Raw genomic sequence first — 22,182 nt, forward strand, 5'->3', positions numbered from 1 at the left:
ATGTGTGTGTGTGTATATATGTATATATATTTAGTTGGGTCATGTGGCACGGTGTATAATACCACACTGGGATAGGATGCGCTTTTTGGAAGTACTTTTCACGTCCAGGTTTCGGTGGGAGCTTGAACAGTAGGCTCTATAGAGTTCCTCTACACAAGCACTAAATGTGCGTATTTGTTTTGGAAGGGTATGGTGTGCACCTTGTTTCTGTAGGTGCTGGGGGGTGGGATGGTTACGTGGTTATGGGCAGGGTGCACCGGACTTTGCTGTGTATTGCAATTAATTTGCCAGACGTCTATTTTGCAACTTGGGTTCCCTGGAGGTCTCAAATACTCACTTTTTCACCCTTATTATGACCGACATCAATAATCTCAGAGGGTCAGATGGTGGTACAGTCGACTTCGTGAGCTAGAATGTCAAGTCACTTAATCATCCTCTGAAGCGAAAAAAATATTTACCAATCTGAAACAGCTTAATGTAAATATTGCATTTCTTCAGGAGACACATTTATGGACAATGGACCATTCTCTATTGGGAAGGGAGTGGTCAGGACAGATATTTCATTCCAATTACCATTTGAAGGCTAGGGGGGAGGCTATTTCAATTGATAGAAATACACCGTTTACAATGACAAGTGTACAGGCTGTTTCGGCTGGGCGCTATGTTATCGTTATTGGGCAAATTTATTCGTTTCCAGTCATCTTGGCCAATGTTTATGCACCAAATTGGGACGATTCAATGTTCTTCACCAGTGTTTTCCCCCGCTTACCAAATATGACATGACACTATCTTTGGTGGTGACATGAACTGTAAGCTCTCCCCTGTGTTAGATCCTAGTTCGCCCAGATCGTCGTCCCTGTCTGGGTCGGCACGCTCTATCCAGCTTTTTCTTGAATTGTAGTGGATGTGTGGCGTTTTCGTAATCCTGCCTCTAGAAGTTACTCCTTTTTCTCCCGCATACTCCTGCATAGACTATTTTCTTTTGGACAAAAGACTACTTCCCCTTATTACTGGATGTGATTATGGACCCATAGTTATTTCAGATCACTGCTCCTTAACTATGAGAATGCACATCCCAGATACACGATTCAACTATCGCCCTTGGAGACTCAACCCTCTGCTGCTGTCAGACGACGCTTTTACTAGTTTTATTGCATCTGAAATTTCATTGTTTTTAGATATTAATCAAAAGCCTGGAATGTCTTCTCTGACAATTTCGGAGTCATATTTATGAGGTCAGGTCATCTCATATTGTGCTAATCAGAAGAAAGTAACCACCGCCCAACTTAAAGAGGCGGATGAGATTCTCGACCTAGATAGGTTACAGAGCCATCAACCTTCGGCAGACTCTAGGAGAAGGCGTATGTCATTACAGACGGAGTTTGATCTCTTATCAACGAAACAGGCTGAGTATCTTATCTCCAAATCACGATATGGGTCTTATGAACACGGGGAAAAGGCTTGACAGATTCTTGCTCACCAGTTGAGACGGAGGAACGCTAATCAGACTATTCCTGAAATCAATGATGAGCAGGGAACGAAATGTACAGATAGTTTTGAAATTAATTCCTGTTTTCAGGCTTTTTATGTCACTATAAAGTTCCGGCTCATCTGTAGACCCCTCTATATTGGAAGATTTCTTTAAGACCCTACATGTTCCGTCTTTAGATCCAGGGGAGGTTGCAGGGCTGGAGGAGGACCTCTAGGTTGGGGATATAGCATCAGCGATTGGCTCTATGCAAAGTGGCAAATCCCCAGGACCGGATGGTTATCCAACAGATTTTTATAAAACGTTTTCTATACAGCTCTCCCCTTTGCTACTGTTGGTCTCCAAGGAATCGTTCTCATTGAAGGCCCTACCATCTACTATGCGTGAAGCAGTTATCTCCTTACTCCTTAAGAAAGATAAGAGCCCCCTTGAATGCAGCTCATACCGTTCAATTTCTTTACTAAATACAGATCCATCCATTTCACCAGACCAAACGGGTTTTATTAGGAATCAGCACTCTTTCTGTAACATCAGACTCCTTTTAAATGTCCTCTATAGCCCTTCTCCACCACCCCGGAAGTGGTGCTCTCACTTGATGCGGAAAAGGCATTTGACCAGGTGGAGTGGGGCCGGAGAGGTTTGGATTTGGTACCAGATTCATATCATGGGTTAAACTCTTATATACATCTCCGAGAACTGCTGTACGTACTAATAATAATCTTTTCACCTACTTTGAGCTCCAACGTGGTACGAGGCAGGGATGCCCTTTGTCGCCGCTGCTGTTTGCCATTGCAATGGAACCACTTGCTTTGGCACTAAGACAGAATGCTGATATCAGGGGGATCTGGCGTGCAGGGATAGAGCGTAAAGTTTCACTTTATGCGGATGATATGCTGTTATTCATATTGCAGCCCCTTTTGAGCCTACCTGCGTTAATGGCTCTACTCAAAGATTTTGGCAAAATATCGGGCTACAAAGTCAATATACAGAAAAGTGAGCTGATGCCTGTTGGTGAGGGGGCAGACCAGGTACCCCTTGACTCTTTTCCTTTTAAAATGAATGGGTGTGGGTTACACACAGTCATAAAGATTAGTTTTTTATCAGCCTCTGCTATCTAATCTTGAGCAAGATATTGAGCGGTGGGACGCCCTGCATCTCTCTCTGGGGGGCAGAATCAATACTATAAAGATGAATGTGCTGCCTAAATTTTTATGTTTCCCACAGTGTCTCCCAGTGTTTCTCACAATATCTAAATAAACTAAATAATCAGATATCGGCCTTCATCTGGAACAAAAAGCCGCCACAGATCAAAGACATATATTACAGAGACCTCGTGCAAATGGAGGGATGGCACTCCCAAACTTCATGTACTATTATTGGGTGGTTAATATACGAATGCTGCTGTACTGGATGAGGGATGGTGCAACGGCCCCTGCGTAGAGAGGGAGAGAAAGTAGAGGAGGACCTCATGGGAAGTTTCCCGACAGTCTAGGAGCATAACTAAGGGATGGTTCTGAACTCACCTGAGCCAGCCCTAACTTTATCAAAGAGGAAAGTTTTAAGCCTACTCTTAAATGTGGAGATGGTGTCTGCCTCCTGAACCCAAACTGGAACCTGGTTCCACAGGAGAGGAGCTTGATAGCTGAACGCTCTGGCTCCCATTCTACTTTTGGAGACTCTAGGAACCACAAGTAACCCTGCATTCTGGTGGGGTAGTAAGGTACTATGAGCTCTTTAAGATAAGATGATGCCTGACCATTAATAGCTTTGTAGGTAAGAAGAATGATTTTAAATTCTATTCTGGATTTTACTGGAAGCCAATGCAGAGAAGCTAAGACAGGAGAAATGTGATCTCTTTTTTCTGGTTCCTGTCAGAACACGTGCTGCAGCATTCTGGAAGAATTCAGCTGAAGAGTCTTAATGGACTTATTCGAGCAGCCTGATAATAAAGAATTGCAGTAATCCAGCCTAGAAGTAACAATGCATGGACTAGTTTTTCTGCATCATTTTTAGACAGTATGTTCCTGATTTTGGCAATATTACGTAGGTGAAAAAAATGTGAGACTTAAACGACATGTCCTGATCAAAGATAAAGATAAAGTTGACCACCCAGTAATTCTTCAGACTATAATCACAGTTTTGGAATGAATTTTGCCTGCTGTCTCCATCCTTAACGATACTCCATCCTGTCCACCCAACCTCTTTACTCCAGTTAAACATGATCTGCCTTTCCTTTCAAATGGAATTAGTTTTATTAAGGATTTATATATCAAAGGAGTGTTTGACTCATTTATTAAATTGTCAGAAAGAAATGCTAAGCCCCCCTAACTTTTTTTGCTATCTACAGAACATTTCCCTATGAACCACCATCTACCATTGTAGATAGACAGACTATTTAAGGGTCTTTGAGATTGTCAGCCAGTTCACGGTTAGTGGGGCAAACTAAAAACACATTTCGAGTGCTATTACTTATTCTCAGAAAGAATCTTTTGCTCAGATATAGGCTACTTATAAATTGAACATGCAACCGTTGGATAATTTAAGAACTAGGCTTGGCCAGCCCTTCTTCTGAGGATATGTGGGAAGCAACAATAAAACAAGTGCTTCAATCATCCCACTGTAAAAAAGACCATCGCTCCCACCTTTCTAAAACTAAACTGGCGAGAACATATCCTACAATTGAGCCCACTTGTGAGAGGTGCAGGACAGATCCAGCGACTGTTCCAAAGATTTTGGGCCTGCTTTTTTGCAGGCAGTGTTTGGATGTTAAAGTGAGGCATATTGTATCACTATTGATGTGCATTAATGCTTTGTTTGGTGTCAATGCAAATTGATCCTCTAAGGCTACGTTCACACTACAGGCCAAAGTGACCCAAATCTGTTTTTTTTTTTGCTCATATATGACTCAGATTTGACCTTTTTATGACAGTGTGAACAGGCCACGTTTCATGGAATCTGATCTTTTCCAGTTCGGATTTGGGCCACTTCATATGTGGTCAAAACAAAAAAATTGGATCTCGAAAAAAAAGGGGGACATAACCTAAGATGCATCATTGTGCTGGTAAGATTCACTGATTGGCATTGGTGCACCTGTATACATGTTCAAGATGCGATTGGCCAAAAAATTGCAACTTCCTGAAAATGTATACATCTGCCTACAAAACCATCCCATCTCCTTAGTTTCCCTTCAGAAGCAAGGGTGTAAGGGTGTAATTTTAATATTGGTTGTGTCTTCAGTCTGGCATGTGTTTGATTTATTTACTTTTGAAGCCTTTTCAGATTTAGGTTTATTGCCAGGTAGGTTTTCTGGGACCTCAATTATAGAAGGGCTTACACAGAAACCCATGTTATTTCTAAAACTTTATTTTTACGAGGAGATGATCTTCTCTCTACTCAAAGTCTGACCTGAGACTTGACTTAAGTGATTTTCCTGCTAGTCATGTAGGGGTCTGCAGCTGGTGGTGAGCATTTAGCTTAATGAACAATGTGATAGGAATTATCACTCCCAAGCTATGTGTCTCTTTGTTTGTCAGACCACTATTTAGTCCTGCGAATAATATGTGTTGCCTGGCTTCAGTCTCGTCCATCGCCCTGGTGCATAACAATAAATAGTAAGAGAAAATAAAACTAAAACCATAAAAAGCAGGTACTGCAAGTTAAGACGTATAATACAAACAGAACAGGTATAACAGGGGGCGCAAGGTCTCTAACATCCACCGGCTCCGTGCTGTCGTCATGGAGGAGAGGAAGAGGACTCCAGTGGCAACCTGTGAAGCTCTGGTGAATTCCTTACCAAAGAGGGTTAAGGCAGTACTGGTAAATAATGGTGGACACACAAAATATTGACACTTAGGGCCAGTTTGTACATTTTCACTTAGGGGTTTACTTACTTTTGTTGCCAGACATTAATGTGTGATGTGTTATTTTGAGGGGACAGCATATTTACACTGTTATACAAGCTGTACGCTCACCACTTTACATTGTAGCAAAGTGTCTTCAAAAAAAGTCTTCAGTGTTGTCACATGAAAAGATTTTATCAAATATCTACAAAAACGTGAGGGGTGTATTCACTTTGTGAGATATACTGTGTATCTTCCTGCACAGTGAAGGTAAACATCCATATGAAGAAAACCCAGTTTTGAATGGACAAGGTCTAAAACCTTGCTAACAACACCTTTTTAAACTGTAAACTGATGATGGGACAACAGCCAAATTACAGGCACAGCCACACTTTATTCTGGACATTTGTCTATTTTTAATTTCTCATTTCTAAGAAGGAATACACCAGACATTGGCCAACTAAAAGCCACAATATAATTCACACACTTAGGCTTGTTTGGTTGTGGGGATGAAAATGCTATCTGCTTATGTTCACCCTAATTTCTGACATCATTGTCATTCATCATCAGTCATTTTCCTGTTTGGCCAGAGTAACTAATGTTAGCTAGTTTTGCACACTGTTGGCACTGTAGTGGAACAGAAGAGAAGGCGCTCAGGAGTGCATATAGATATCACATCCTCTGGATTTTCCCAAAAGAATCACATATAAATCTGTCCACAGGCTGTTACAGGCAACCGAAAAAGTCTGAGAATAGTCACCAGTCGTTATGTGGGAACTACTCAACGACACATTTCTGACACATCACAGACGCCATCCAGATATCAGCATGCCAAATATCTGGAAGAGTCCGCTGACTCAACATCCACATACAGCCAATGACAGCAGGCAGAGCAGGCAGCTAGTTTTTCACTGCAAAACACTTTTTACTCACCTCCAGCTCTTTGTAGCTCAGACGATCCCTGCTACCTGCGTGTGCTAATTCATTCTTTTCACCCAGATTCTTCTTCTGATCAGTCATGTAGTGTGAACACCACAAAGATTTCAAGACTCCCGTCACAAGATGACAAGTTGTGTAGTGTGAACGCCACGGCCATCTGCCGACGCTGAAAGTTGTGTAGTCTGCACAAGCTTTAAGGTCGAAATCTGAGACACACAGCAGACCAGTCGGGTCACCAGCCAAAAAGGTTGGACAATCAGTAGTACGCTCACACATTCAATACAAATACATTTATTGGTTTTAACTGCAATGTGCCATTACAAAATAAGTCATTACTGCAGTAAAAGCACATCTGCTGAGAACGCATTCATTCACAATCTTGATCTCCATCTGCTCAGTCATACAGAAATATGAAGGCACAACATTTGAGAAACATGGAATGTATTTATAGGCACTTATTGGGGGGGGTCTTCTCATCATCATCATAACTCAAAGTGCTAGTACATCTGTGTGTGACTCTGAAACAGATATGAGGCATCATTTCTATCGTTTTTATTATGCATTTGTAAGTAAAACTTGAGTAAAACTGATGCAGTGACCTTGATGCTCATGAGGACTCCTCCCAGTGAAAGACACTGATGAGGACAGACTGCTCCAGAGCTGCTTTACATTCTACATAACTGAAGATGTTGATTGTCTGAACTGCAGCAGGATGGGCGCCCTGAACACAGGATGCTATGCTACACTAATGGGCAGCATTTCCATCTGAACAGCTGACGTTTTGTAAGGTGCAGATGGGAGCTGTAAACAGGGACCCTAAACGAAGGCTGAAACTGTTAATTGATTCAAATTCATTAGATCAATATTAATCACATCACTTCAGAATATTGTGCTGTCAATATTTCTGCAGATGCTGTGTTAGGGATTGTTCTCCAGTGACAAAATTGAAGGATGGAGGTCTAAAACCACTAAATGGATTCTCTGAACACAAAAACAATCTTCCCAAATATTTTAGTGCAATTTCAAAACTAATTAAAGTCCCAATAAATTTACATTCATTCACAGCGAGTGTCGTTCCAGCAACTCTCAGTCCCACGTCATCGTCTCTGGCCGCCGCAGCACAAACAGCCAGTGGAAAGAACCCTGTTACAGCTGCACCATCTGCACCGATTGTACTCACTCTGGCTGCGTCCAAAAAGTCTTTTTCGCTTAGGAAGGTTCCTGAGTAAAGTGACCCAGAAGTGTTTCAGTGGCAGCCATGATGAGAGCTGTTCAAATACTCTAAAAGCTAAGGAAAGGAGCCTCAATGCTTTCGCTCTTTGGATTCATGTTGATAAACAGGCCTATGGTTGGGCAGGAGGGTGAGTGTGAGCAAGCATTCTCAATGTGACAGCGCTGTCCATTATTTAGTAACTGGTACCTCATCTGCCTTTTTGCTATCTTGGTTATGAAGTAATATTTTCCACTGTGTTTTCCACCTTTAGATGGCCTGCATTAAAACAAAACGGGGGCGCAGTGTCAAAGATGCACTTTTTGTAGTCCATATTCAGAACATTGTAGTTTCATCACGGCAGGTCACATCAGTAACATTCGCTGTCACATAATTACTTCGCCTAGAAAAGAGCAGTCACATTCTCTTAGAACCGCCATCCTCTTCTAAGTCCTTATGGATTCTCCACATCTTTCCTTGACCTCTCGATGTTTTCCATCAAGGTCAAGGAAAAGTGGTTAGGAAAAGTGATTTGTTTGACTTTTTGGACACCGCCTCTGTTCATGAACTGTATTAGCTTTTTTCAGCATCTGAACTTGTTGTTTATGGCAGCTGTAGTGGGGCAATGATTTTGTGAATTCAGGACTCACAGTCCAACATGTGGGCATGAGCATGCCATGAATAAAATACTAAACATTTTGTTTTAAGTTATTTGAATTAAGACTCACTTTCAAAATAGACCAAGGGTTACAAAAAAAATTTCACTCCAGTATAATATATTAAAACTGTGGAAAAAAAAATAATTAAACAGCTCCGCACAATCTAATATGGTGGATCATAATTTAACAAAAAGAAAATATATATTCTATTGTTTAATTAACCAGAAAAACAAAATAAAAAAGCTTAAGATCAGCAATAAATACATTGATAAATAATCAGTGACAGCCAAAGCCCTTACTCTGAAGGCTTTGGGAAATTAACTAGACAATAATAATTATTAACATCATAATCTTAACATTGAACATGGTAGAATCAACAGGAGACTTTAATTTCTTACAGCAGAGATGTCACTTCACACAGAAAACTCATCTATGGGAGTCAGAAAGGTCAGACGAGCTTCTGCCGTGTAAAGACCAAACCCTTCAATCTAAAGACCCAGATGACCAACAAGCACCAGGAAGCTGCAGACTGCTGGCACAGTCCCAGCTCCTCATCACCCCACAGAGCTCAGTGTGAACACTCCTGAGGCTCTATGGACTATTCAGAAGCCTGACCTGGACCAAACTTTATTACACCTAACTCTAATGCTATAGGCAGACCTAACGCCGCTGTATTGATAGAGGCAGAAATCTCAGAGACCCAAATTATCTGCATGGCTAAAACATAAACGCCACAATAGGTATGTGAAAGAAAGTAGTCTGGGTGAAGTGACCCTGTAACTCAACTTCAGAGGTCATTTTAATTCCTGTGTGCATTCAAACCCCAAAAATAAAGTCTCTTAGCAGCAAATAGAATGATAACTGGCCTCCATCAAAACAAGACACACATCTGCAGCACTGCAGCATGACTGATGGAAAGCAGCCTGTAAGAAACAGGAAGCTGGAAAAAGTCTTGGCTTACTGTTGGCTTCACAAGAGTCATCTCAAGGCACTTTTCTAAATCTGACAGAATCAGTCATATTCAACTACTCTATCATGTGATCGGAGCTACATTTCACATTCTTTCACATGCAGGCCACCACTGTGGGGCCTGCATATGAATAATATTCTGGTTTACCAACTGTTCATCATACTGAAAAGACTTGATCTGGATTTTGTGTGGGTGGGGGTCCCTAAAAGACAAGGCGTCTGGTGTTCTGAGGTGACTCACTGGCTACAACAATCCTGTGAACAGAGTTGATAGGAGAAGGCGGTGGAGGTGAAGTCTCCCTCTTCCTCTCGTGGAACCCCCCCCCTCCTCCCATCTCAGCCCAGGGACGCAGACACCTTATTCATCAGAGACTGAGAGCCTGCTGAAGATGGGGAGGCGGCGGGAGGCATCCAGGAGGGGGGACTCTGAGCCGCTGTGGCTGCCCAGGCTGCTCTGGTAGCCCTCCTGATCAGACAGGGAGTCTGGGAGATTTGGGGGACTCTCTAAAGTGGGCTGGAAAAAACAGGGGGACATAGGGGAAGGTTGGGCCGGACTCTGAGGCTCAGGTGGGGGCCCCAAGCTGGCGCTGAAGAGGCAGGCAAGTTCCTGGCTGGAGTAGGTAAAGGGGTTGCTTTGCCACTTCATCAGGCCTTTGGTGGAGAACATGGGTGGAGGTGTGACGGAGGTAGGGCAGTCTTGCAGGCCGCCGGGGCTGGGGAAGCCAGCGAAGCTGAAGCTGTGCTGCAGCCGGGTGCGCTCCCTCTTGTTGAAGGCAGCGAGGGGAGGGGGCCCACGGCGCTCTTCCGCATTGTGGATAAAGTGGCAGCGGGGGCCATACGGGCAGAAGCCAATGGTGTGGAAGGTGCGGCACAGCTCAGTCTTGTACTTCGGGTGGCGGCTCATGTTGCGCAGCTCGTGCATGCCGTGGGCAAACTGGCACTTATCGCCGTAGTTACAGGTGCCGTTCTCCTCAAAAGGCCGGCACAGTTCTGTCTTATAGCGGCTTGAGTTGTCCTGGCCGCTTCCACCCACACATGCCTGACTGCCGGGCCGCAGACGGTCCCCCAGCTCTGAGAAGGAGCGCTCACGGAAATGGTTCTCCTTGTTGCTGCCCAGTGCTATTAACGGGTCCGTTTTAAGGCTGTTATCAAACTGGTTCTGGCTAAACTTTGCACTGGGGAGGCTGACTGAATGACGCCGTTGGAACAGGCCTCCAGCAGAGGGGGCCCCCACCACCTTCCTGTCAAGCAATGACCCAGCGGGGACACAGGAAGAGTAGCTGGCACTGGAGCATGGCACAGACGTCAGCTGAGGTCCACTAAGACTGCTGTTGTTGCTGTAGTTCAACATTTTATTGCTCTGTAATCAGAAAAATGTGTATTAGAAAACTCTGTTCACCAAGCACACCATCTCATCCTGGTGATGTGAATAGCTCGTGTGCGCTGTGTTCATCAAGACTTTCTGGGCAGTGCAACCATTTTACACCCCAAATGACTCATGGGCAATTAGCAATATGTCGGAGTCGAAAACATCCCAAGCATAATTTGGAAGTGAAACCTAGTGTTGGGCTGGAAATTGTTCCAAATTAATAAAAACAAATATGATTTTTAGTTTGGACCTAATGTTTACATTACCAGTCATTTTTAATCACACACACACTAAAATCAAAATTAAAACCGTGGTCTTCGATGGGGCATGACAAGTATCTTTGACACCAAGTCATTTATAACAAATTACTTAATATAATAACACTTTGGTTCCTTAAATCAGAACCATAATTTCACAAGAACCAGATTTGGTAAGCAGAAATTAAGGGTCGACCAATAATTGGCCTTGCGATTATTGCGGTCGGTATTTAGCATGTTTCCAATAATCTGCATCTTCATTTTAATAACAGATATAAATGAATAAATATGAATAGAAAATACTCGTTTGGTTCTGATGCCGCCTCTCTCCGTCTGTCCTCACCACTCTGTGGGCTGGAGAAATGTCCTGCCCACAGTGCTAGCTGACTGGTTTACAAGTCACGAGTAATAGCAATCAACACTGATTATTATGCGGAAGAAGCCAATAGGACGAGTGAGCCATCACTCTGCAGCCCCTCCCCTCCTCTCTCAGCAGAGCTCCGCAAACACACAGGTGGAGTGAAATGAGCGAGGATCAGATCAAGTTGACCATAACTACGGCCATTACTGTAGGTCAGCGATTCCCAAAATGTGGTGCCCACACCCCTGGGGGTGCGTGACAGGAAAAATGTAATGGTGGTGTAGTAGTGTAACAACTACATTTATTATGTTTTGGTGGAATTTTTCATGAAATTAAAAAACCTGTACTTAAAACTTTCCTTTGTAAATTTAATTTTAAATTAAAAAATGTATTATAAATAGTTAGGTCACAGGAAATGGCTACTCACACGCCTCTTTCCCTCTCCTCTCAATCTCTCAGGCTGAACAATCCTATCTAACTACCTAACTATCCATCCATCCATAAGGGCTCGACAATAATGGGCTGGGAGGAGGCCTCAGGGAAGACCCAGGACTATGTGGAGAGATTATATCTCCACACTGGCCTGGGAATGCCTTGGGATCCCCCAGTAAGAGCTGGTTAACGTGGCTCGGAAGAGAAGTTTGGGGTTCCCTGCTGGAGCTGCTCCCCCCGCAACCCGATCCCAGGTAAGCGGATGAAGATGGATGGATGGAATTATGGTGACCCGATGGCCCGGGGCCAGTAAAACGTAACGTTGGGAGATCATTGTTATGGCGTGTTCCCATAACTGCTCTCCTCCCACACTTACACAGGACACCTGTGGAACATTGGATGAGATTGGAGTCATTTGGCCCAGAAAGATAATAATATGCTTGACTCCCAGGCTTAAAATAGTCAGTGTGAGGATTTTAGCCAGTTTTGTACTCTGACATGTTTTATAAACACACATCCTTGTCAGAGGTTTGCCATGATACATGGTACGTTTTGTTTGGCTAGAATACACCAAAATGTACAGTATCATAGTCATGGGAGGCAGCATTGAGTTCAACCAGCCAGCAGAACAAAACCTGTCTCAGCAGGTTGGTCCAGGTGATGACTCCCTGCTTTGGATGTGCACTGCTGACGTTCTCCAGCAGTTTGTCTTTAAACTCTGCCAGGGTAGAGAGAGGCACTGCAGTTTAGCATCCAAGACTGGGAGAACAAAATAATAACCCCAGTCAGTTTACCCATGCACTGAATTATAGCTGATACGCATTAGGTGGATGCAACTTTCATCGACGTTTGTCTTGTGTAAGTGTGGGATAACATATGCACATATTCCCTACACTTCAAACTGAACTTCTGCACATCCCTTGGTCAATATTTTGGACTGTACAGTTTAAACAGTTATTGTATATATGTTGTATATCTTTTTATAATATTCTTTTATATTTTCCTTTATACCTGTTCTGTTTCTATTATACATCTTGACTTGCAGTACCTGCTTTATATGGTTTTAGTTTCATTTTCTCTTACTATTTATTGTTATGCACCAGGGCGATGGACGAGACTGAAGCCAGGCAACATGTTATTCGCAGGACTAAATAGTGGTCTGACAAACAAAGAGACACAGCTTGGGAGTGATAATTCCTATCACATTGTTCATTAAGCTAAATGCTCACCACCAGCTGCAGACCCCTACATAGAGTAGCAGGGAGGGAGAGGAGGAGGTGGACTTTATGTCTTCTTTCTAAACTTAAACTTTCAAATTACACATAATATAAAATAAAAAAAATAATAAGAAATATACTACTACACTAATAAAATACTACTGAAACTACCACCAAGTTGTCCACTAAATATTCTCAAAACAATACCACATTTTTTACATACATACATACATACATACATACATACATATATATACACACACACACACACACACACACACATACATATACACACACACACACACACACACAGTGCAGCATTCTTGTTGTTCTTTTATTCCGTCTATGAGCATTATCAATCCCAGCTTGAAGGCCTGCTCAGATTTAAAAAAAATAAAAAAGCTTTCCTAAGTCTAAAGTCTGTTTAAATCCCAAAAGGCATGTGCTCGTTTGTTTGTTTTTTTACCCCTTGTTGCAGTGACCATTAATGAGTTAGCAACTTTGACGTGTTGCCAGAAACATACCCACGCCATCACTACTGAGAAATGTCGGCCCACTGCTTTTGTCTTATCGAATTGTCCACCAACATAAGGGACATATTAAGGGAAAGTCTTAAAGCTCTGGCTTCTCTGCACTGGCCGTGATGCTTAAGTCACTACTTAGGCGAGAGGCTGGGCTAAAGCGGCCCGCCACTTAATATGTCCGTGCGGAAACTCAGAATTTAAGCATGTTCCACACACAAAACAAGCCTAATATAGGACGTTAAAGACTGCATTCGGTGCACATGTGCACTGTTCCGAAAGTCCTGTACCGAAACGGTCCGGTACGAATACATGTACCGTTACACCCCTATGTCTACAACTTATTTATGTTCTATTTAGTTATTTATTTCAGGTTTATTTAACAGGGACAATGCACTATAATAACACATAATATAACCTAAATAAATGTATAGTGTGCCAGAATTAGCCAAAAGGCTATTTTACATCTTAATGTCACACCTAAAGAAAATAAAAGGATTAAAATAGTACGTACAGGAATAAAATTACCATGACTGTATTTAAAAAACAAACAAAAAAAAAACAAACAAAAAAAAACCACAAACCAACATATAAACCAGAACAATTGGTCAATATCACCACCAACACACACGCACACACAAGCCAAACTGTCTATATAAACATACACTGTAATAGCAACAGCATTCATTTTTGGACATGCACACAAAAAAAAATATATATATATATAGCTGGGACAATGACGAACAGTTTCCAGTGAGATACTGATTTTATATTGTGACTTTGCTGCTGTAAACTTTACTTTTGTTGCTGCTTTGAAAACAGCTAGTTATAATAATATATTAAATTTGATTACTGTTCAATTTATTCTTTCTTAAATAACATTTTTAAAAGGCAATTATTTAGTAATGAAAAACCAATATGAGTGTAGATAAACAGAACCAGTAGTATAGTATCAATAAATGTATTGATAAAATCCTAACAATATAATGCCATGTTAAAATGCCATGTAACTGAGAAATATAACCACATGACCTGGCTTAGTCCCTTTCTTATGTGATGCTTGTTTGTTTTGACTATGTTGTATTTCTATTTAATTTGTAACTGGTGTTCCGTCTTGGCCAGGTCTCCCTCAGAAAAGAGATTTCAATCTCAAGAGACTTCCATGCCATAGCAAAGTGGATAGCTACACACTGCATGCTGATTAGTATCGGAGAAGATGTCTCAGGAACGTTCTTAAAATCACAATGTAGTCGCGGGGTTGCTCTGGTGATCCGACAGGAAACAAGCGCTCCGCAAGTAAACGACAGGCGCTCTATGGATAGTAACCATGGCAACGGCTTCTGTTTACTACACATCTGTAGCCTATTTAACTTAAGTTAAAATTATAGGCTACATAATTTTACCAGATAGGCCTTCATCTAGTTTAGCGGGGGATGCTCTGCCATGCTAATTCCCTCCTGTTGATGTCCTATTTAGTAAACAGTAATAGATCCTGGAAACTCAGCTAGGATCAGTCTCTTCCATTGATTTGTGCAGCGTGTTGTGTACAATAAGTGCAAGAAAATTCGATTTCGGTAGCAGGTGGGCGTGTGCGTGAGCCGACCACTTCACCTCACTAACAGGGACACTTGTTACTGAACACAGACTGTTTCTGCTGATACCTGTTCAGAAAAAGGAAAGATTTAACCTGTTGCTCAGAAGGAGCCTATTATGATTTTCTGATTGTGGCTCTGGACTCTTAACTTGTTTTAACAAGCTAGACAAAAGCAACTGCACTGGGAGTGGCAAATAGCTTTGGTTTTATATTTGATTACATTAACGTTGAGATTTACAAGAAATATTTTACTGCTACTGTGTAAAGGGAATACTGCTGCTAAAAAGCACCTTATTTGTTAAAAGTATTTGCAAACCACATTATTGCACTTGTGTATATAGCTGTACATTTAACTTTAAAGCGCTCAATATACTACTTTAGAATTCATTATCAACTTTTGCACATAACTATGCAATTAATCGCAGAAAATCATGCAAGTAAAAATTTCAATTGTTGCCCAGCACTAAATAACAATATAAATGGCAGAAGGTAAAGACAAAGTTTACGATAATTTATCACTCATATCTCTGGGATAGATCTCTAACTCATTTAATCACGGGGTAGTAATGGGGCAGTGGATTAGATACCTGCCTTTGGTGTGAGAGACCCAGGTTCAATCCCCCACTGTGACACATCTACCAACGTGTCCCTGAGCAAGACACCTAGTTGCTCCAGAGGCATGCGACCTCTGACATAATTAGCAATTCTAAGTCGCTTTGGATAAAAGCATTAGCTAAAGATTAAACATGAAAATTAAGTTTAATCTTGTTATTTTCAACAAAGTTGAAAGTTGGAGTTTGGGTTATTCAGGCATGTGATTGGCAAAAGGTAAAAAAGACGGAAAATATACTGAGACCACCCTGAAACTGGCGGCGGCTCTATTTATAACATGATGGTTAAGCAGGACCCATGACAATAACTTATTTTGTGGATGTGTTGCAATCAAAGACAAGTGTCTAATCCACTGCGCTTTCACAATCTTTTGTATTAATTTTTTACCAAACGTCAACAGCAAAATGTGCAACATGTAACTAACTAAATAATATAACTACTAACTTTCAAATTAGTTCAGTAGAAGTTTTTATTTTTACTGAGTAAGAGACAGCAGCAGAGGTTGTCGCCTGTTTAAGACCTGGCAGCCTAACTGTTAAAGAAACAGTTATATTCTCCAGGAAACTCTGATCAAACAGCTGATCAGTCTCTGTCTATTGATAAACTGTAGGAAAAAGTTTGACATTTCGACTCTGGCAGCAGACGGGCCTGTGCGTGAGACGAGAAGGACCGCAACAGTCTCACTGGATCGTGCCAGTTACACAGAAGCCATTGCCATGGTTACCTCACGGGCGCCAGAGTTGACAGGGGGTGCCCAAAGCTTTATCTGTTTTGAGGCTGTCAAAAAAACTTTGGTTTGCACATTTTTAAACAATCATGATAGATAACTAGATAATTTATACAAAAGTTTTCCGCACTGAAAATAGTAGGCAGACTACTTAGTAGTAGGGTTGAATGGTTTTGAAACAGAGACCAAAATCGCGACACAAAAGTCCACGATCTGATGGCGCGGATCCAACAGACAGAACTGCGACACACCCGCTCACTGGACTGCTGTCCTCCTGGCGGCTGGTATAGGTTGGTCTCGGTAGCGGTGCATATTGTAGGCTATTTGTATTAACAGTAGGTTATTGTAGGTAATTTTTCACCTTATAATAGTTATTTACTTGAATCTACTCCTCTGCTCTTCTCCCCACACTCACACACACCTAGCCTGCATCTCTGGTCTCTCACGGCAACACGCCAGCTTGTTCTGCCTCTTTCTGTCTCTCTCTGCCTGTTATGTGTATGCTGATTTTCTCCATCAGCAGTAAGTTTCATATAGTTGATGTGTTTAATAAACTCACCCGTGATTCAGTTTTAATGTGCCCCGCATGTGGATTGAAACTTAACGTTAGGTGAGTGACATTTGCGTTCACTATCGCTCCGTAATGTAACATTTCCTGCATGTCCGTTGACATAATACCAGATGACCTCTCCCTCACCGTTTCTCTACAAAATGTGGGTTGCCAAATATACTTTGGCAGGTGCAACTATACCTGTCCGGCCCCTAACACTTAGTGCAAGCTGTAGGCCTATAGGTAGGCTATTTTGTAAATATTACACCTTATAAACCCCTTTTCTTGGTATTAGACAATACCAAGAAACAAAAAAAACCAGGAGACTGTTTGTGAAGGCCAACCAAGAGCTGGCATTGAGTTACACAGAGCCATGGAGGGGTCATTTGACTATTTGTTCCTATTGGTAAGTAATTGTCAGCTGTTGGGGGGGGCTGAGCTTTTCTTAGATAAAAGTAGCGGGGGCGCCAAGGAAAAAAGGTTGGGAACCACTGCGCTATATGATTGATCAATCAACAACGTCAAAGTAAACATTAGATAGCCTATAGCCTATTTGGGCGGCTGTGGCTCAGGAGGTAGAGCGGGTTGGCCGTTAATCGGAAGGTCGGCGGTTCAATCCCTGGCTCCCCCTGGTTGCGTGTCGAAGTGTCTTTGGGCAAGATACTGAACCCCGATTTGCCCCTGGCGGCTATTCCGCCAGTGTATGAATGTGTGTGACTGGTGAATGCAGATGTAGTGTAAAAGCGCTTTGAGTGGTCGAAAAGACTAGAAAGGCGCTATACAAGTACGGAGCATTTACATTTACATCTATAACAAGCAATAATCAAAACATACCCAATTTATCCAATTCTTATTGTCAACTCAGTGTTGGGCAAGTTACTCAGAAATAATAGGTGTATAGCTATTATCTACTAGTTACTTAGCATATACTCCTTAAAAAAGTAATATTAGCTACTCTACTTACTACTGGGTAATATAATGCCACTTTTTCCCGACGAGTCAAACCATCACTGGCAGCAGCGGCCAGAGTTTCTTTCCGAGTTTCACATTAGCTGATGTGTATAGTATAAAGTTTAAATGTAGAATTGTTCGCGGTTTTTGCTGGTCACACAAATTTACAACGGACGACAATGTTCTTTGCATCTTAGACTGACACAATAACGGCAATAACGTTGCATACAGTCGAAAAGACTAGAAAGGCACTATACAAATACGGAGCATTTACATTAGAATGAAAGGTAGCAAGGAATCAATGCCAGGCAGGACTTAGCCTATGGAATCTTGGCTGGTAAGTGAAAGTTAGGCTGAGAGGTTAACATGGATAACCCATTAAGGAAAACAAATTACATTGAAAAGAGTAAGTTTGGAAAGCTTTTATGGTCTGTAATTATAGATCACTTTATAATCCATTAAGCCCACATCTTGCAACCACGGCTGCCAATAATGAAATCTGATGCAACCAGACGTCAACTACTGCAGGTAACGTTAAGGTAACAAAACTTACATTAAATGGTTGAGTTTTGCATTGTCTAATAGTTAATCAAACATATACACAGATTGGACATTTTACAGTAGGTCACTGTGCAAGACAACTTTCAAGGCAGCCTTTAACACACAACCTGCAAATACCTACAGCAAATTTAGGACAACTTTAAGACAATTTATGACCTTAATTTCCCTTTTTTTATTTTAAGACCTTGTCAGACTTTTAGGAGCCACGGGAACCCTGGTACAAGCGATATTTTGAGACTGTACAAATCACTTTGTAAGGTAAAAAGGTATCATTTATCAGTGTTTGACCCCATAGTTTAGGAAGAAGGTGCAGATTTCATTCTATGTTTATGTTGCACAAATGATACTTCTGTATAACTGATTTACGGTACTTCGATTTATAAACTGGGCCACAGTACAACCACACAATGTGGTCCAACAGTAGGTGTCTAGTCTTGTGTTGCTCTTTAAGACTCCGTATTTGACTGACCCACAGCTAGACCTTTCTCCGCTGTGATTTAAGACCGTCAGTCTCACGGCCTCATATGTTAGAGTAGTGTTTCTCAACGGGGGCATTCCAAGGACGATGGGGGGCGCTGGAGGCAATATTTTGGAAGGGGGGGCGCTGAGCTGCTTTCTCTTTCTTGGTGGAAAAGTGTTTCTTTCTTTGAGGAACACACCGCGAACGTCTTGTTGTCGCAGTGGTTACACATTTACAAGAGGGATATTCAGCTGTCGGGCTCACCCTGAAAGCAACTTTGCTGCAACACCAGCGAGTGATGTGGACCCACCTCGCACTGCGAGACTGAAAGCACCATGAGTCGCAGACATTTTGCGCCAAAGCGGACATATACTATAGTTTCAGTAAGCTATAAAAATGTAACGTTAAAAACTGAAGCCCCGTCTTGCTCTGTTGGGATCGTAATCGGCACTTTATCAGAGGTGCTGAAGTCAACGTGTGTGGAATTATTCGTGAGCTTTCTGTCTGATCACAGCTAGGTGTTGTCGGTTAGTTTCGTTTCCCCCGGCATGAGCACCTCGTCGTCTCATTCAGTTTTGTCTGTTAAGAATTCCAGCAAAATCAGTAACATAATGCAGTATAGGGTATGTCGTAAAATATGAATTCTCTTTATATAGGCTAATGATGTTAGTCTCCCATTACTTCCTTTACATGTCAGAGAACTCCGATATGTTGGAGAGATTCTGAATGTGCAGAAAGTTTTGAACATGAGCAGATAAGTTACGGTGTTTCCCGTACCTTCATTTATTTGTGGTGGCCTGTCACAATATCAATGCTGACCGCCACATATTGATTTTCGATTTTTTCACTAAGCCTATTTAAAATCGTATTTGAGCTGCAGGCAGTGTGTTTTCGCGCAGCACATCCTCTCTCTGGTCTCTCTCATCCGTTCCTCGATCTCTCGCTCTCTCCCTCCTTAGCACAGATGCACAAATCTGTCCAACACAACTCTGTCAATGTCAGAGACCCAGCTATTAAAAGTTATTAGCAAGCATGTAAGGAGCATAGCTAATAAGGAGAGCTAAGTTAATGTTAGAATACAGCTGGGTTTTCGAGGCTAGCATGCTGTATCTGCGCCAGTTACACAGTCATTCTGTGGGAATCACTGAGTTATGATACAAGTTATTAACAGATGAGCTTCAATAACTGAATTAAAACAGATTAATTTATTACTGAGACGAAAAGGGGCCACAAACATTTAAACAGGTTACTTCCCCACAAAATAGGTGGTAAGACTTAATCATGTGTGTTGACTCAGCAGGGATGATATTAAATAAGTTGATCTACAGGAGAAAGCCTCACTACATTATATTCTATTATAATTATATATTTTGAATTGTCACCTGACATTTCCCCCATAAATTTGTACAGAAAAGGCAGAAATTGGAGGACAAATATTCACCAGAATGCAGGAAAGTGTTTAATGCTCAAAATCTTCTGGGGGAGGATCCCATACCACTTGTTAAGTGCCCCATCCAAGAAAACAGTATCTGGCTTCACACACAGTTTCTGGGAGGAAAATTCACTTTAGTTAAATATAATTACTTTCCCCATGGCTTTTGTGTTACATTTTCCATGTTTTGCACAACAAAAAAATATAAATATTCAGGTCAAATCGCAAACATCTTTTTTGATGGGAGGCGGTAAGGGACCTATATAATGGATAGGGGGGCGCTGGCCCAATAAAGGTTGAGAACCACTGAGTTAGAGCTTCAACAGCTCTTTAGTTTATCAGACTCACGAGGACGTGTAGCTAATTAACATTAAAAGGGACGGCTAGTATGGTAAAGTTTCCTACCTGGGATAACAACAATGTTGAACTAGTTTCCGTGACACAAAGTCCAGACATGCAGCTGGCGCTAACAAACTCCAGACTGTTCAGGGCAACATTTAAACACTGACCCAGCTGCTGCTGCTACTGGAGCTGCAGGGCGTCCGCATGCATGTCAACTAACATCATTAACTTACAGGGTAAACACTGGCTATGGAGTCCCACGCTAAACCGCTGACGTTAACTGTGCCCCTTATTTTAAATGACTAGTGGTTTACAGAAGCTAAGTCGAGTTTCATGTCGACGAGTCCATCAGACACGTACTATAACTACTCAACAATAACTTGGGGGGTGCAAGTTACTACCGTCAAAAACTTTCCATCAGAACTTATAGTAAGAAAAGTGGATAGGCTAGGCTAACGTTAGCATGCTTTTTTTTGAAAAGATAAACTCGGTCGGCTGCTCCTCCCGGATCGGCGCCATTTACCTTGTTAGAGACATCTCTGTATTCGAAGAAAGAAGAAATAATAGTCGTTGACATGTTTGTTGGTAATGTTAGAGAAAGAGAATTAGAGGTGGTGGTGGTTGTATGTGCTAACTTACTACAGCATTAGGTCTTCCCTGCCCCGTGGAGAGCCCCCTCTGCCGTGGAACGGCGCTGCGCACTTCCTTTTCAGCTGTCGCGGCTGCGCGGTGGGCGGGTTTCCGATGACGCGGTACCGCCGTACACACCTGCTTCTGGAAGCAATACTCCATCCATCCATTGTCAACCGCTTATCCTGCGTACAGGGTCGCGGGGGAAGCAATACTGTCTTTGATAAACACAACTGAAACAGACGTTGAATAGCTCTCCTCTAAAGAGACATAAAATAGCTATGAATCGCCTGGGGGGCGATTAAATAAAGCACTTAAATGGTAATTTCTTCTTTTCTATATGGTATAGAGTATGATGCAAATGTAAATGCTCCATACTTGTATAGCGCCTTTCTAGTCTTTTCGACCACTCAAAGCGCTTTTACACTACATCTGCATTCACCAGTCACACACATTCATACACTGAGTCTAAGTGCTCAAACAGAAAACAGAAACAGCCGCCCCATGATGACCTGGATACCATATTGTGCCAGACAGATTTTACTTTAACAAGAGAGTATTAATATATTAATATATTAATATCCTTTGTCTGTTTTATTATTTATTTAATTATGTATTGATTTGTCACCGGCCGGACAAGGGGGCAGACACGGGGATGGGGGGGCACAAACAGACAGCACAGAGAAAGGACAAGACCTGTAAGAGAAGGGGGACGGAAGTTGGGGACAACAGGGAAAATCAGAGGGAAACACCAATTGCAGAAAGCAACGAAACCTGCAATAGAACAGCGAGGGGGGCTTGGGGAGGAGAAAAACAACAACAAACAAAAACAAACACTAATTAAAGCTGCAAGCAGCGTTGGGCGGGCCCTCGCACTTGTAAGCGCGTCCGCGCGTGAGCCGGCCGAGTTGCATATTCTGGAGCTCTGCCGGTGCGGCTGTGAATTTCCTACGCGGTTCCAACGCCGCATGAAGGTGTTATATGTCACTTCCTGTGTCCCCTATGTGGAGCTACATAGCACTTGCCGCTATGAATATAAATCGGTATTGACGTGTAGATGT

At 42.1% G+C, this 22,182-nt stretch overlaps 1 protein-coding gene across 2 annotated transcripts; it reads right to left on the bottom strand.

The window, feature by feature from the left end:
- Positions 1-6,542: 6,542 nt before the first annotated feature.
- On the bottom strand, positions 6,543-21,298 carry zfp36l1b (zinc finger protein 36, C3H type-like 1b). 2 transcript variants are annotated; one of them, XM_046061017.1, is made up of 2 exons: positions 21,131-21,298; positions 6,543-10,465 (listed from the first exon to the last, which is right to left on the bottom strand). In XM_046061017.1, the coding sequence occupies exons 1-2, from the start codon at positions 21,281-21,283 to the stop codon at positions 9,464-9,466; spliced, it is 1,155 nt and encodes a 384-aa protein (XP_045916973.1). In that variant the 5' UTR covers positions 21,284-21,298; the 3' UTR covers positions 6,543-9,463. The 2 variants fall into 2 exon arrangements, with proteins under 2 accessions (XP_045916973.1, XP_045916974.1); XM_046061018.1 differs by having other exon boundaries at positions 21,015-21,148.
- Between the last annotated feature and the right edge of the window lie 884 nt (positions 21,299-22,182).

Source organism: Micropterus dolomieu, linkage group LG10 (assembly GCF_021292245.1).
Source record: "Micropterus dolomieu isolate WLL.071019.BEF.003 ecotype Adirondacks linkage group LG10, ASM2129224v1, whole genome shotgun sequence".
Taxonomy (NCBI): Eukaryota; Metazoa; Chordata; class Actinopteri; order Centrarchiformes; family Centrarchidae; genus Micropterus; species Micropterus dolomieu.